The sequence below is a fragment of the Malaclemys terrapin genome, chromosome 8 (genome assembly GCF_027887155.1).
Source record: "Malaclemys terrapin pileata isolate rMalTer1 chromosome 8, rMalTer1.hap1, whole genome shotgun sequence".
Lineage (NCBI taxonomy): Eukaryota > Metazoa > Chordata > Testudines > Emydidae > Malaclemys > Malaclemys terrapin.
Genome location: NC_071512.1, coordinates 53,515,812 through 53,530,769, shown reverse-complemented (window position 1 = coordinate 53,530,769; position 14,958 = coordinate 53,515,812). Strand labels below are relative to the sequence as shown.

At 52.0% G+C, this 14,958-nt stretch overlaps 2 protein-coding genes across 7 annotated transcripts in view; one reads left to right on the top strand and one right to left on the bottom strand.

Annotated features, from left to right (window-relative positions):
* Positions 1–5,582, top strand: part of LOC128842113 (ADAMTS-like protein 2) — a 45,547-nt gene extending 39,965 nt beyond the window's left edge. For both annotated transcript variants that reach the window (XM_054037854.1, XM_054037853.1), the window contains 3 exons: positions 2,700–2,876; positions 4,728–4,872; positions 4,960–5,582. In XM_054037854.1, the coding sequence (XP_053893829.1) occupies positions 2,700–2,876; positions 4,728–4,872; positions 4,960–5,078 (441 nt within the window). In that variant the 3' untranslated portion in view covers positions 5,079–5,582. The remainder of the gene's footprint in view (positions 1–2,699; positions 2,877–4,727; positions 4,873–4,959) is intronic.
* A 2,504-nt stretch (positions 5,583–8,086) lies between these two features.
* The window catches only part of FAM163A (family with sequence similarity 163 member A), a 95,274-nt gene continuing 88,402 nt past the window's right edge, over positions 8,087–14,958 (bottom strand). For all 5 annotated transcript variants that reach the window (XM_054036391.1, XM_054036390.1, XM_054036393.1 and 2 more), the window contains 4 exons: positions 14,301–14,390; positions 11,836–11,858; positions 10,643–10,757; positions 8,087–9,065 (listed from right to left, as the gene is read on the bottom strand). In XM_054036391.1, the coding sequence (XP_053892366.1) occupies positions 8,670–9,065; positions 10,643–10,735 (489 nt within the window). In that variant the 5' untranslated portion in view covers positions 10,736–10,757; positions 11,836–11,858; positions 14,301–14,390 and the 3' untranslated portion in view covers positions 8,087–8,669. The remainder of the gene's footprint in view (positions 9,066–10,642; positions 10,758–11,835; positions 11,859–14,300; positions 14,391–14,958) is intronic.

Here is a 14,958-nt window from a genome sequence, read left to right as displayed (position 1 = left end):
CTGCTGCTGGAAGCCACCTGCACCAAGTCCCTATGGCCCCTGGGGGGGAGAGGGCGGGGCATAGGGACTTGGTGCAGGTGGCTTCCAGCAGCAGCACGGGGCCCGTGGCGCTACGGGTTGGCAATCCCGTGGGCCGGATCCCTGCAGGCACCACCCCCCGCACTCCAACCCCCTGCCGCACCCTTCCTGCACCCCAACCCCCTGCCCTGAGCCCCTCCTGTACCCCACACCCTCCTGCACCCCAACCTCCTGCCCTGAGCCCCTCCTGTACCCCACACCCTCCTGCACCCCAACCTCCTGCCCTGAGCCCCTCCTGTACCCCACACCCTCCTGCACCCCAACCTCCTGCCCTGAGGCCCCTCGTATACCCTGTACCTCTTCTGTGCCCCAACCCCTTGCCCTGAGCCCCTTCCTGCACATGCACCCCCCACCCTCCACCTCGCACTCCCTCCTGCACCCCAACCCCCTGCCCCATTCCTACATTCATGGCCCTGCATGCAATTTCCCCACCCAGATGTGGCCCTTGGACCAAAAAGTTTTCCCACCCCCTGCTTTACAGTAAACTCAGGAGGGACCACAGAGATGCCCTGGGGCCCAGCAGAACCTGCCAGGCCCTGAGCACCTTTAAGCTGGGGCGGGGATATGAAGCAGGGAAGCCACTTGATAATTCTACATTTCAAGCTCTAGGTGCCCAGGGTCCCGCCGTCCCTGGCTAAAGAGTGTTCTCCCTTTGTCTGAGCGGCCTGCTTAAACCCACCTCCTGGCTAGTGCTGAGGGCGTGAGGCCCCACACTCTAGGCTTGATGTGTGTAATAAGCTGGGGCTGTTTTATTTCCCTAGGCCATGGCAGTCCATTAACCCCTTCCTCCCTTTGCCTGCTGTGCAATTTGCACACTCCAGTGCATCTAGGTTTACAAGCTCTGTTTCTCCAAGTGCCAGCGCCTGTGAACTCAGTCTGAGCTCCACAAAGTGGGCGGAGCGCTTTTCTTCTCACATGTCCCCTTCCGGGATTGAGCGGGCCTTGGTGAAGTCTAGCTGGAGGGTGATTAAGATGGAATACAATCCAGCTCCCTACCCCCCCGCTGTGGTGAGGGGGAGTGAAAAGCAGTGCAAGCACAGAGGTGGCAGTCATGCTGGCAGAGGCAGCTAGGAACACACAGAGGGCGCAGAACAGAGCTGGACTCTTGCTACTGCATGACTGAGTATGTTAGAGCCGTCTTACAAGCTAAAGCATGTCGATAGAGCTCCACGTCATGCTGCACTGGCATGGTGCCCGCTCCAACTAAGTGTAACTTTAGCACCCTCGTGGCCAAGATGGAGTCTGCTCTTCAGGCAGCTCTGGCCAAGAGATGGCACGCGCAGGAATGCAGCAGGAGAAATCCCTTTCACCCTAGGGGCACCTGTTCCAAACCCCCCAGAGTGAACATACCCACCCACAGGAAAAGTACAAAGGATATAAGAAAGGGAGATATTTATTTACAGAGGGATGAGAGAAGAAAAACAACAAGGGGAAATATAGGGGGAGCAGTAGAACAGGGTTGCATCCAAACCAAGCCCCCATGGGCCCAGTGGTAGCACAGTCTGACAGGGCAGATTCTGAGCAATGTGTCTGCACACAGAGTTCAGGAGTCCTGAGCAAAGTTCCAGTCCAATGGTTTGTCTTGGGTGCTCCTGGTCATCTTCAGCGCCAGTGAACTTTCCCCAACAAACAACTCCGGTGCCCTCTTCTGCTGCTCTCTGCAAAGCCACACAGAGCGACCACCTCCCCACTTAACTAGCTAGCAGCCTCCCTCCTTGTTCCCAATGCAGCGTCACAAGCCCCAGTACTCACAGCCCCATGCAGCTCTGGGCAGCAGTGATACTGGGTCCAGCTCCGGCCTGTCCTTCTTGGGCAATTCCTCCCTGGCACAGTGCTCCTCCTGGCTCCTGTCCTGGGGTGTCCCCGATTGGCCCTGTCCTTCCCAGGCTTCAGGCAGGTTCGCTGCTGCTTCACTGTGCGAGGGCCTCTGCAGGCTGCCCCTTTCAGCTTCAGCGTCACTCCCTGGAGTTTCCCTCCTTTTTTCCTCACTCTCCTGCTCCCCTGCCTGCCTTGTGTTCCTTCAGTCCCGATCCAGGAGTGTGAAATGCATCACTCAGCAAGACTGATGTATTAATGCACTGTAATATCCATCTCTTACATGGCATCTGGGTACAACTACGTACCTAAAGGCTAAATCTACACACTGATCTAGGGACGTGACTCCCAGTGCATGTAAACATACGCGCAGTAGCTCACATCGGATAGCAGTGCTGCTGTGGTAGCATGGGCTTGCTGCCCCGAGTGCAGCTCTGTCTGAACCCCGTGGGTATGTACTTGGAGCAGCCTGCCTGCACCACCACTGCCCGTACTACTGTGGCTACACTGCTACTTTTAGCCTGGTAGCTCAGATGCTCTTCTGTGTCTAAGGACCTCAAAGCCGGTTACAGACACTAACATCCAGCGTCTCAAAGGAATTGAGGCTGCTAACTTTCATTGGCAACAGCGGCTGGGTCAGTAGCATCACAAATGTTAAGTGACTTGTTCAAGATTGTACTGTGAATTGCTCTGAGCAAGAATTCCCCTGATGGAAGGCCAGCACATCTACCAGCCTGAGCCCTATGCCTGGGGTGTAGCAGTCCTTAGCAGCCGTGAATGAGCTGGCTTGTTTTTCGCTTTTCCAGTGTGATGCCAGCTGCGGGCGGGGGGTGAAGACCAGAAGCGTGCTGTGTGCCGGCCTGGAGAACGGCGTGTACAGGGAGTATCCAGAAAAGCGATGCAATGCCTCCCAGAAACCTGAGGTGCAGGCAGCCTGTTTCAAGAGGCCTTGCTCTACGTGGTTCACGACCTCCTGGTCTCAGGTAGGGAGTGAGAGCGAGGAGGTGGGTGTCGAAGAAACTGTCAGGAAAATGGAAATGACAAATGCCAAGGGGGATGGGGTGACAGGCCTACACCCCAGGGTGCTGCAGAGGAAGACAGAGGTCAAGGGAGCCTGGAGAATTTCTACTTTCGCGTTGTGCTTGTGGCATAGTTAGGTCTGAATGGAACCACCAAACCGGCTCCTTTCAGGTGCTAGCAGGAGACAGCTGGACATGCTCACATCCCTGAGGCTCTGAGTACAGACGTAGCAGGAGTAGGGACACCAATTACCAGTGTGCTGGGCAAAGGTGACTATCTTGGTGCTGATCTCCCTTGGGTGTCATGCCCCATATGGTAGAATGCATATCCTTACCATCCAGGAGTCAACTTTCTTCCTGCCTTTCAATTCAATATAATCGGTGTGTGTAATGCTAGCGAACGGTGCCAGACTGACAGCCCCGGGGATGGGAATCCTTTTTGACCACACGAGGGGCAGCATCAGAGCAAGCTTCCACCATAGTCCACCCATGTGCCCCAGCCCTGCCTTGCAAGGCCCCTTCTCCAGGGATGAGAAGGGAGCTCAGTTTCTGAAACCATTCTGTGCCTGGCCTCTCTGTTGAATCTCTCACCAGCGGGCTGATGAGCAAGTACATGGGTGTGGTAGGAGGTATTTTGCAATGCATGCACCTAAGCAGTGGGTGGTAGATGGAAACCGCCACACTTATTACCCGTAGGCCACCAAAGGGTCGGTGGCTGGTAGCCAGTTTCAGTCCACACCTGCCCTGGGTTGGATTTGAACAGGTTGCGTATGGTGCAGGGAAAGGGTCCATTCCTCCATCACCAGTCCCCCCTGCAGCCTCACTTGTTACCAAGTATAAATTCTAACCTCCTCTGCAGCCCTTTAAGTGCCTGGTGGTCTGAAGGTCTTAGACCAGGGGTGGCCAACCTGTGGCTCCGGAGCCACATGCAGCTCTTCAGAAGTTAATCTGCGGCTCCTTGTATAGGCACCGACTCCAGGGCTGGAGCTACAGGCGCCAACTTTCCAATGTGCTAGGGGTGCTCACTGCTCAACACCTGGCTCTGCCACAGGCCCTGCCCTCACTACCCCCCTTCCTGCCCCCTCCTCTGAGCCTGCCGTACCATCGCTCCTCCCGCACCCACTCAGAACCTCCTGCCCCCTCCTCTGAGCCTGCCGTACCATCGCTCCTCGCACACCCACTCAGAGCCTCCTGCACGCCACAAAATAGCTGATCAGGAGGTGCAAGGAGGAAAGGAGGGAGAGGCATGGATCGGCAGGGCAGCCGGGAGGCGCTGTGAGCAGGGTGATGAGCTGATGCGGGGCTGCTGATGTATTACTGTGGCTCTTTGGCAATGTACATTGGTAAATTCTGGCTCCTTCTCAGGCTCAGGTTGGCCACCCCTGTCTTAGACTGTCTGTCCCAGAGCATGGGCCAGGTCTCCAGGCACCGTGCAGACATGCATAGCACTGGGAATGCAGGATATGCTAGTTAATGAGGCCAACCCTTTTATTCAGCTTGTACAACTCTCAGCACGGCCTGGGGTATATTTCTGAGCTGCTAGCTCTTATGCTGAGAGCCAGCCAGAAGAGGAAGAGCAAGTGTCTTGGCACCAGTCAGTAATGGGCATAGGGAAATGCAGGAAGAGAACAGTAGTTTTCCTCCAAGCCCCATTACATGAGAGGCTGGCTGGGGACTCGCTGTGGGGTGAAGTGGGAACTCCCTCTGTGAATATCCCCTGCCTTGGGGTGCCAAGAGGAGTGATGGGGGGCGGGGGAGGGTGATAGAAAGGCATCATGCTCACAGCCTGCTTCTCCTCCCTCTTGCTTCCGACAGTGCAGTAAGACGTGTGGTGCCGGCCTGCGGCTCCGAGAGGTGAAATGCTACCAGGGAGATGCCCTGGGACAGGGCTGTGACCCAGCTTTCAAACCCGACGCCAAGCAGACGTGCCAGCTCCAGGTGTGCCCCACAGAGGCACCAGGTAAAGGGGGAGGCTCTTGGGAGGGGAGCTCAGGCCTGGGTGCAAGCCCTTGCTTTAACCGCTGCTGTGGATGCTTTTGCTCCCTAGACGAAGACTGTGAAGACAAAACGACAGCCAACTGCGTGCTGGTGCTGAAGGTGAAGCTGTGCTCCCATTGGTACTACAGGAAGGCCTGCTGCCGGTCGTGTAGGAGTAAGGCGTCCTGATGGCTGCCACACCACACTTCCCTTCCAAGACCAAGGGGCAAGATCCCCTTAGAAATAGACTCCACCATAAACCCCTTTTCTGTGACAGAAGCCATTCCGCCTGGGGTACTCCGTCACGGAGCCAGTCCCTGTAGAAGATCCTGCTCAGCTAGGAAGGATTCCTGGGGCACACATAGCAATAACGGTTCCCTCTTCACCTATAGGATTTTATAGAGAGACCAGCAATTCCTACAAAGCAACCAGAGCCTGGGTAGTGTGGGACGTTGGTCCCTGCTGTCCAGCACCACCAAGGAGCTGCTCCTCTTCCCCACCACACTGCTAATTCGTGGCCCTATTCCTGCTGGGTCTGCACCCAGAGCTTCAGGGATGTGACAAGGAGTCCCAACAAGAGATGGCCGAGTGTGTACCACAGCTAGCAGCAGCTAGGCCACCTGCTGTACCCTCCAGCCACAAGGTCAATTTTCAAACAAAAAAGTCATTTGACAGTAAAGCAATAACCATCCATTTGTATTTCCTGCGCATGTGTGTTCAGGCATGGAAGGGGGGCAGAGCTGGAATGGATGGGGGGAGGGGGGTCACATGTGCCCCAAGATGGCTTCCAGCGCAGCACTGTGTAAAACGTGCCCGGCCCCAATCAAAGAAGAGAGACTGCCCGCTTTATAGTTCAAAGTCCTCATTTATTTCTGACATTCACTCTGTATTCACAGCTGAGCAACAAAGATGTAGAGCAACAAGTAGAAAAGTCTGACTTCCCTGTTCCTTCCCTCACCCCTTAGCAGGTCTGAAGCTACAGTTTGGGCTCCCACTTGTGTTGTGTATATTTTGTACTTATCCACATATTCCAGCACACGTGCAAAATGTGTTTAGTATTTCATGTGTGATGGCGGTCTTCAGCTGTGGTGTACTACCAATCTCAGACCACTTTGCCTCACTCAGGGCCACATCAGCCTGCTAGAAGCCTAAGGGTACATCTACACTACAGGGGGGAGTCGATTTAAGATACGCAAATTCAGCTACGTGAATAGCGTAGCTGAATTCGGCGTATCGCAGCCGACTTACCCCGTTGTGAGGACGGCGGCAAAATCGACTTCTGCGGCTTCCCGTCGGCGGCTCTTACTACCACCTCCGCTGGTGGAGTAAGAGTGCCGATTCGGGGATCGATTGTCGCGTCCCGACGGGACGCGATAAATCGATCCCCGAGAGGTCGATTTCTACCCGCCGATTCAGGCGGGTAGTATAGACCTAGCCTAAGGGTCACATTTAATGTGTGTTCAATGGAGCAAACTACAGCTGTCTTCCCTTTTAACAGAGGTGTGACCCACAGAGCCTACAGCCTGTCATATAATGCACCACCTTGATCCCAGCAACCTTCACTGGGAAGAGGTAGCATAGTCTCCTTGGGCCGTCCCTTCATATTAAAGAGGCAGAGCTTTGTGCTTTGTCTAGCCCATGGGCTGCACTTTGACCACCACAGGTCTTGTGGGGGTTAAGTTCAGGCTGGAGGGCTAGCTAAAGCAGGTACTAGCATATGAAAGGATAGGACTTGTTAAGTTAGACCAAGGAAAACCCTGTCAGACACTGTATCACCAGGGGAGTTTGCTGGTTGGGATAGGAAGCCAATAGGAGCAATGGGCTATTGAACACTTGGGGTCAGAGGCCTTTGTTGCTACTACCGCCCTCCCACCATTAGCTGTTTTTTTCTCCCAGGGTTGTTAAGAAGACACTTAAGAGGCAACTACCGTATGAGGGAGAACTGGAGAATATTCTATTTAGGGGTCGCAGTGAGGACGGGATGGCTTAAGGGCCAGGAAGTATCAGGATGCAAAGTCTTTCAGTTTTAAGGTCTTGGTTCAAATACAGACCAGCAGGCGACCAGTGGCCGTTCAATGGTCTACACCAAACGGGTTGGTTCCTGATGGAGAGACACTCATCACATGCACCACCATCACATTTGGCACTAATCTGCTCCCTCACTGGCAGTCTCAGCAGGGACGCCAAAGTGTGAATGGGCCTGAAGACTGAACTCTCACCTGCTAATGTGGATCTTGCACCACGTCATTCCTCAGCTGTGGATAAACAGAGAATATAAAGGTGGTCAGTCAGTCCAGCACCTTTCATGGATTTAGACTATTTCCTCTATCACAATTTATAGTTCTAAATAATTCTGCCTAAATATCACGGCCGTGTGTTAAACATACTCTAGCTATCATCACTAAGGAAATTTGTGTGGCAGGAGGAACTTAGCTTTATATGTTCATCTGCAACCAATTTGTACTCTCCACCTGCACTCCCGGGACCATGTGTTGGGGACCCTGCAGCTGGCGGCTATGGAAATGGATCAGAATGACAGATGCGCCTTTTTAGTAATTTTGACCTAGTTTGGTACTGGAGTAAAAAATAATCTCCATGTCCATTTTGCAGAGAGGTGGACTGGATGGTCTAGCTCAGTGGCTGTCAACATTTTTCATGTGGTGACCCCGTATTACCCCAGAAAGTAGGCTTGGACTTCCAATCTAGCCCCAAAGAAAGGAAAGGCAATCATGAGCACCCTAAAGACCTGTCTGTGTGATTCCCCCCACTGGTGGTCATGACCCCAAGGTCATGGTCTAGTAGGACTTTTCCATCCCTATTGCTATTGTAAGCAGAATTAGTCCTAAACGGACTATTTCTCAGTTTCCCAGAAGATGGCAGTGGGCCTTTCAGGGCTTTGCACACTGCAGAAGATCAAAGCTTTCATTCTTTAATAGTGCAATTTTTCCTTTCAATAAAACCTTGCGCTTTTTATGCCTCTAAATTAAATCACTCCTAAAAAAGCCTGTGAAGATTAAAGGTTTTTTGGCAGCAGCAGCAGCAGCATCTGCATTGTTAGCATATAACAGTAATTTCACTAGTCCCCTTTTCTCCCCCTCATAATTATCTAAAGTAGCCAGGGAGAGGTTATCCTATTTTACATTCTAACACAGACACTAGCATTCAATTGCAACTAATGTGATACGAAGGGAACAAAATGATCAAACTATTTGTTTATTTGCTTCTCCATTAGCTTTCATCAAGCAAGAGTGGCTGGACTTCACCCTCTCTCTCTTCCTCCTTTCTAATGCAGCCATTGCTGGAGCCAACAGCTCCCAGAATGATGTCTTGCTCTTGCTGAATGTGCTCAGTTCATCCATACTGGAGGCCAGTGGTATTGCCTTGGAAAGTGACAAGTAGGATTTGTTTAGTGTAGACACCAAAGACCTCATTAAGGACTCAAGGGAATAAGGAGAGTCACAAGTGTCTTGATAATTAAGTTAGTCCGTACTGTACATAGCCCTCGTTAGACAAGTCCCTTCCGTAGATACAGTGGAATAATAATTACACTTGTGATAGGTTCAGAAATCACCACGTTCAAGCTGTTCATTCAAATGTCCCATGAAAGCTTACAGTGATCTGGACAGATCAACATCAGGACCACGCTGGGTCTCTGACTTAGCTGTTGATGTTCGTTCAAGGGTTCCTCTCCTTTGCAAGAAACCCCACTGAAATAAATGGAGCCCCCACCCCTCGATGGCCATCTCATTGGTGCACCCTGTGAGATAGTGACAATGCTGATTACACGTCTGTACTAATAGCCCTCGGGTTTGGAAAGGTCTCATGGACGATGCCATGGCGGGTCATCGGGTAACTCTGGAGGGTTGCCATTTTGATGGGTGGCCCCATTTCCTTGTAGCACGCGGGCGTGTAGGTGATCCTCTCACCGCCATTCCGCACCATGTCAGCGGTCCGTATGTAAAAGGGCGAGCCGTAGGGGGAACAGGTAGGGCAGTAGTTCCGAGCACCCTGCTGGTTAAATTCGTGGGGTGGTGGTACTGGGCTGCCCTGCCCATCCACGATGCGAGAGTTGCAGGCATTGCAGGTCGTAAGGTATGAGTGAGTGGGAAGGTCAGGCGGCTCCTCCTCCTCCTCCTCCTCTTCCTCAGCAGATTCATCTTTCTTGCAGCAATAATACTATGCACAAGGGAAAGGCTTTGGTTAGCAAGAGGATGGCATACTATGCAGCTATGCTTGTGCACAAAGGCCCGTAGAGGGTCACACACGGTCTTGGACACAGGCTATGTTTGATGACATTTTTAGGATTCATGGTCATTCTCCCTCCCCTCCCCGCCATGTTTCTTCGTTAATGAAAGTCCTTCAGCAGGGGCTGAAGGATAATGGTCAACTACTGGGAATTCTACATAGAACCATTTGAGAGGAGACGCAAAGAGCTTAAGAACATAAGAACGGCCATACTGAGTCAGACCAAAGGTCCATCTAGCCCAGTATCCTGTCTTCCGACAGTAGCCAATGCCAGGTGCTTCAGAGGAAATAGAACAGAAGAGGTAATCATCAAGTGATCCATCCCCTGTCGCACATTCCCAGCTTCTGGCAAACAGGCTAGGGACACCATCCCTGTTCATCCTGGCTGATAGTAATTGATGGACCTATCCTCCATGAATTTATCTGGTTCTTTTTTGAACCCTGTTATAGTCTTGGCCTTCACAACATCCTCTGGAAAAGAGTTCCACGGGTTGACTGTGCGTTGGGTGAAGAAATATTTCCTTTTTTTAAAAAAACCTGCTGCCTATTAATTTCATTTGGTGACCCCTAGTGTTTGTGTTAGGAGGAGTAAATAACACTTCCTTATTTACTTTCTCCACACCAGTCATGATTTTATATCCCCCTTAGTCATCTCTTTTGCAAGCAGAAAAGTAACAGTCTTATTAATTTCTCCTCATATGGAAGCCTCTCTAGGCAGGCCTGGAGGAGCCACCTTCACTGCTTCTTCCCTGGGGCAGGGTGTGGTAGGACCATGATGCCGCCAGCAGGGGCCTCAAAGGGCCTGATACACTGTCACAGGAACCTTATGTCAGTGGCAATCAGAGTAGCATAGTGGAGCTCTGCCTCGCCCGAACACATATCCCCCTTTCTCCTCAGCATAGCCTCTGCTTTGGGAAGAGGTGGCTGGCACAGGAGCCAGCTTCAGAGGTTTTACAGCAGTGAAGAGACCGCCTCTGCCAAAGGAGGTCTCTGCTGGCCACTTATAGTGAATATTCAGCCACTATGTGCCATGCACATGGTGCAAAGTAGCGCAAGAGGAACTGAAAATCTAGTCCAGAAAATTTGAGGCAGCTTAGCCTGGGCATGGTGGGGAACTCTGTCTCTACCCTGAGCACATAGCACCAAGTTCACTTCAATGTATAAAAAGGGTTTTTTAGCTAATCTCCTTAGGAAAAAAAACCCCAGTGGTTTACTTTACAGGAGTAACTGTGAAACCAGCCAACCCCTCCAATTAATCTGTGAGCTCTACAAACCCTCAACCCCCAGGATTTGCATCCAGCACCAGGAAAAAGGAAAAGAAATTAAGCCTTCACTCTATGGAGCTCCCTGGGAAAGGGAGAACATAGCAAAGATCTAACACTCACAACACCCGGTGTCCTGCTGCAGTGGGGTATAAAGCAATGCACAGCAGCATTCCTGAAACCCACCTGCATTGTCCAGGTAAGTGCAAAGCACAGGGACCGCACCCCAGAAGTGTAGTTACATACCTGTAGCCTACAATAACAGAGCACCGCAATAATACACAGTAGGATCACGGTTGCTAGTATTCCGCCGGTGATAACAACAGTTCCTGCTGTCATCCGACCGATTCTCCATCAAACTCTGAAAGGCAGTGCAAGGAAAGGAGTGGGTTAAAGTCAAGGGAGCTAAGAGCAGTGGTCAGTTACTGTGGTTCGAGTTAGGGGATCTGATTCTGCTACTGCTGCATCCGTGCAACCACCACTGACTTTACATGGGGGTAGCTCAGTGGCTGCAGAATCAATCCCAGGGAGTTCTCTGTGCATGTGGGAGAATGAATGGTGTTAGTCAAAGAAACCCCTGAAAAACAGAAGGGTGGAGAGGACTGTGACCAATTAAATGCAACTCTCCAGGACTAGGCGAGGAGGGTAGCAGAAGGCCCTTCTCTTGTACCTTGCATACATATCCCTTTTCACACAGGTGTCTCAAAGTGCTTAAGGAACACTAATTAACCCTTGCACCCCACTGCCCCATGTTCTACCTCAGGGAACTGAGCTGGAAGGATTTGCCCAAGGGCACTCAGCAAGTCAAGGCTCCATGCTCCCAACATAGCCACTAGGTGGCACTAATTCAACAGCACACAAGCTGGGAGACTGTAGTTAAGCTTTGAAGGAGTAGATTTTGGCTGATGCTCTGACAGCTACATGGGCAGCTCTTCCATATACCCAGGGGAGGGCAGGCTCAAGCTACTGCCTGCTGCCTCTAGTTGGTGAGCAAGTTTCCAGCTGAAAAATACAGGGCTGACTCTCAAGAAGCAGGTCCCTGTGCAGTGTGACCAGTCTCGTCCAACTGCAGGTGGCTCTGGAGCAGAGGCTACTTCTGAAGCTTAACTGCATGAAGAATTTCTGATAAGAACTAAGGACAAAGATCCCTCCAAACTGAGCATCAATTGTGATCTCAGGAGCATGAAGCCAGATTCGAACCCAGAGCTCCAGCAGGGAAAGACAAAAGGTACAGCCTGACTTGGTCACGGAGCCTTTGCAAACCCAAACTCCAGAGCACAGCAGGCTCCAAAGGAATCAGCAGGTCTGGGGGAAGCCGTTAACCTCTCTGCAACGGCCCAGCACCATCCAGCATTAAAAGTGCAGTAGAGAAGGGAAGTCAGTGCAAAGAGAACATGAAGTGGGTGACAGGGCTGAAAGAGTTAACATAGGGTACTTACGTTCACTGAAGGGTGCGTTGGACCTGCAAGGGATGGGGGGGAAAGAGAGAGAGAGAGAGAGAGAGAGATTGAGATTAGACCATGTTTGTTCATTATGCAATATCTGACCAGCCACCAGGGGGCAGTGATTCAAACCTGGATAGGCAGGTGTTGGGCATTTCGGGGCTGATTTCTAGAGGTGCTGAGCACCAACAACTCCAGTTGATGTCAGTGGTAACTGGAGGTGCTAAGCGCCTCTGAGAATCAGGACCCTCATTAGCTGAATCCCATTGCTGGGTCTACGAATGAATGGTCAGTGATGGTGCTATGCTGCAGAGTCCAGGGACCCAGGATCTACGCGAGTTGAGCTGTGCACATTGCGTAACATTTACTCTGCAGTAATTTGCAAGGGCAAAAAAACCCGTGGCTGTTTCCTGCAATTCCGTTGCCCATCAGATCACTCTGCGATGGCCGTGACGACAGCACGCCACACAGCCACTTGCCCTGGTTCTTCACGCGGGCTCCCCCCTTCACCTCAGTGCGGGCAAGACTGGCCAGTCCTTCATCAAACCCCACAGTGGGCTGGGGGCGAGGGCAGCTGCAGGGGCTGCTGAAAGCCTGATGGCTCTGCTGCTGCTCCATGCCTTGGGGAGAGGATTCCCCTTCCTTCTGCTCCACGGGAACTCCCCCTCCTCCTCTGGCCTATCTGGGCTTCAAGCAAGGGCCAGAATCTGGCTCAGCACACGTGAGCAGTGCACTTTTCAGTACATTGCTGGGCATACGATGCAAGTGCGGGTAGTGCTGCCCCAGCGGGTCTGGCAGTGCCCATCCCCCTCCGTCAGTCCAGCCATGCAGCCTGGCACTACTGAACGGCATTGCTGCTCAGTCTGTCTCACTGCCACTCCCACACAATGGCTGCCCTGGTGCCACTGACAGCGCTGCAGCCCCTGGCTCTCTAAGTGCCTCAGCAGGTCAGATGAATTCAGCCAAGCAGCACCTCTAGGACGCAGGTATTAATACCCCCATTGTACCGAAGGGGGACAGGCTCAGAGTCACACATAGCGAGTCAGCAGCAGAGCCAGTTCCCCTGCCCACTAGCTGCTTTGCCACTTTTATCATATTTTAATTAGAAGCACAGAGAAGTGGATGTTTTTAAAAGACCAACCACCCCAAGGAAATCAGCAAGCAAGGCATGAATTGGTGAATGGCGTCTCGGAGCCAAACACACCCCTACCCTGCATGTGAATGGCTCTACTGAAGTCAGCAGGAGCCCTGGGCACAGAATGGGGCTTTTAGCATTGTTGTTGGGGTAGTTGGCCTCCAGGATTACAAAAAACGTTACCTTCTCCCCTCCCGGCCCCCCAAGAGAGCAACCTTTTAAGGACATGGTGGCTACCATGAGATTGCAAATAATTCAGTGTTGCTTCTTGGGGGAAAAGCACAGCTTTGTTAAGTATTATTTAGTCTTACAATCTTTACAACTGATTGCACTGCACGCTATTGGATAGCCTCAAAACTGGCCCACACAAACCGTTTATGTATGATTGTTACAGCAGGACTTAGGGTTGGCATACTCTGCCCGTGGCAGTGAGCCTCCTAGCCTGGCTCAACAGACTCGGGCTAGCGGGGTTCACGCGCCTGCTCTACAATAGGACATGCAGAGATTGTGACTTGGGCTCTGAAGCTAGGAATGGGGTGGGCTTTAGAGTCCGAGTCACAACTTCCAAGCAGTCTATACAGCCATTTTTAGAGTGCTGGCACGAGGCCCACTAGCCCAAGTCTCTCTCGATCTGGGCTGGGAGGCTCGCTTCCACAGCCAGGAGATGCACTCTCTAAAAGCTCCAGCCAGTGGCAGGGCCCCACTTCGCTAGATGCTGTATGGGGACAGCTCCTAACTCAAAGGTTGTGGCTTCACTGCAGAGTTAACTACACTCAAGTGAACCTAGCTTGAGTGAAAGCAGCCAGCCTGTCAAACAACATTCCAGCTGCACACAGAGCGGCCATGTTAGCAGCTGATGAGTTGGGCTGACTTGAGCTAGCCTATCCCACTTGGTGGGCCAGCAAAGTGGAGTTAAAAGGACCACTGTGCTCAAGTGAAGGGCTTATGGGTGGGGGGGGGGGTCAGCCAGGACTGCAGTTTGAGGCCTCACTGAAGTTGTAACTTGAGTTAACTCTGCAGGGAAGACGAGTCTTAAGCGACTGGCCCAAGGTCACACAGGCAGTCTGTAGCAGAGCCAGGAATCAAACCCAGCTCTCCTGAATCCCAGTCGAGTGCCTTAGCCACCAGATCAGCCTCCTGTGTACTTGGTATATTGTTCCATGTAATGTAAATCCGCAGTCACCACACTACATCAAACAGACGATCAGTGCACGAGGAGCATGTCTTCTCTTCCCCACAGGGCTCAGATGGGCCTTTTCTCAGCACCTACACAGATGTCTAACCTTGAACAAGTGGGTTGTCATGGGTAGCTTAGCTGGACACTTACACTGAAAATGGCTGAAATGGTGCCAGTCACATGGGCCTGAGAGGAGATGACTGGAGCAGGAAGTTCCACATGGCCACACGTGGGTTGTCCCTGAGGGGGAGAAATCAGAGAGGAAAACAACATAGGAAGCAGTACAGTCATTTACTTATATTACAGTAGCACCGGTCAACCACACATGAGATCAGGACTCCACTGTGCTAGGCCCTGTACATATGTACGTACACACAGAAAGAGACAGTGCCTGCCCTGCAGAGCTCACCATCTGACTAAACAAGATGGACACAGGGTGTGAGAGGAAACAGAGAGGTGAAGTGACTTGCTCAGGATCACACATCAGTCATGTGTCAGAGCTAGGAACAGAGCCCAGGCCCCCAGAGTCCTAGTCCTTAGACCCCATCTCTCTGAGGAACTTTGAGTAGTTCCCATTATAATGCTGTTCCCAGCCTCTGCTGGAACATAGGATTTGCCCTACCTGCCTCCTACAGTGACCCAGTCCTTGCTGCTTCAAAGGGAAGACAGAAAACCCACTCACTGTAAGGCCCTTGGCCAATGGACCCAGTTTCCAGGCAGCCTGTCCACCTGCGACATCCCTGCTCGGTGTCTGTCAGTTTCACTTTTCCCCAGGGCAGAACTGATTCTGTAACTTGGGAAAACACTG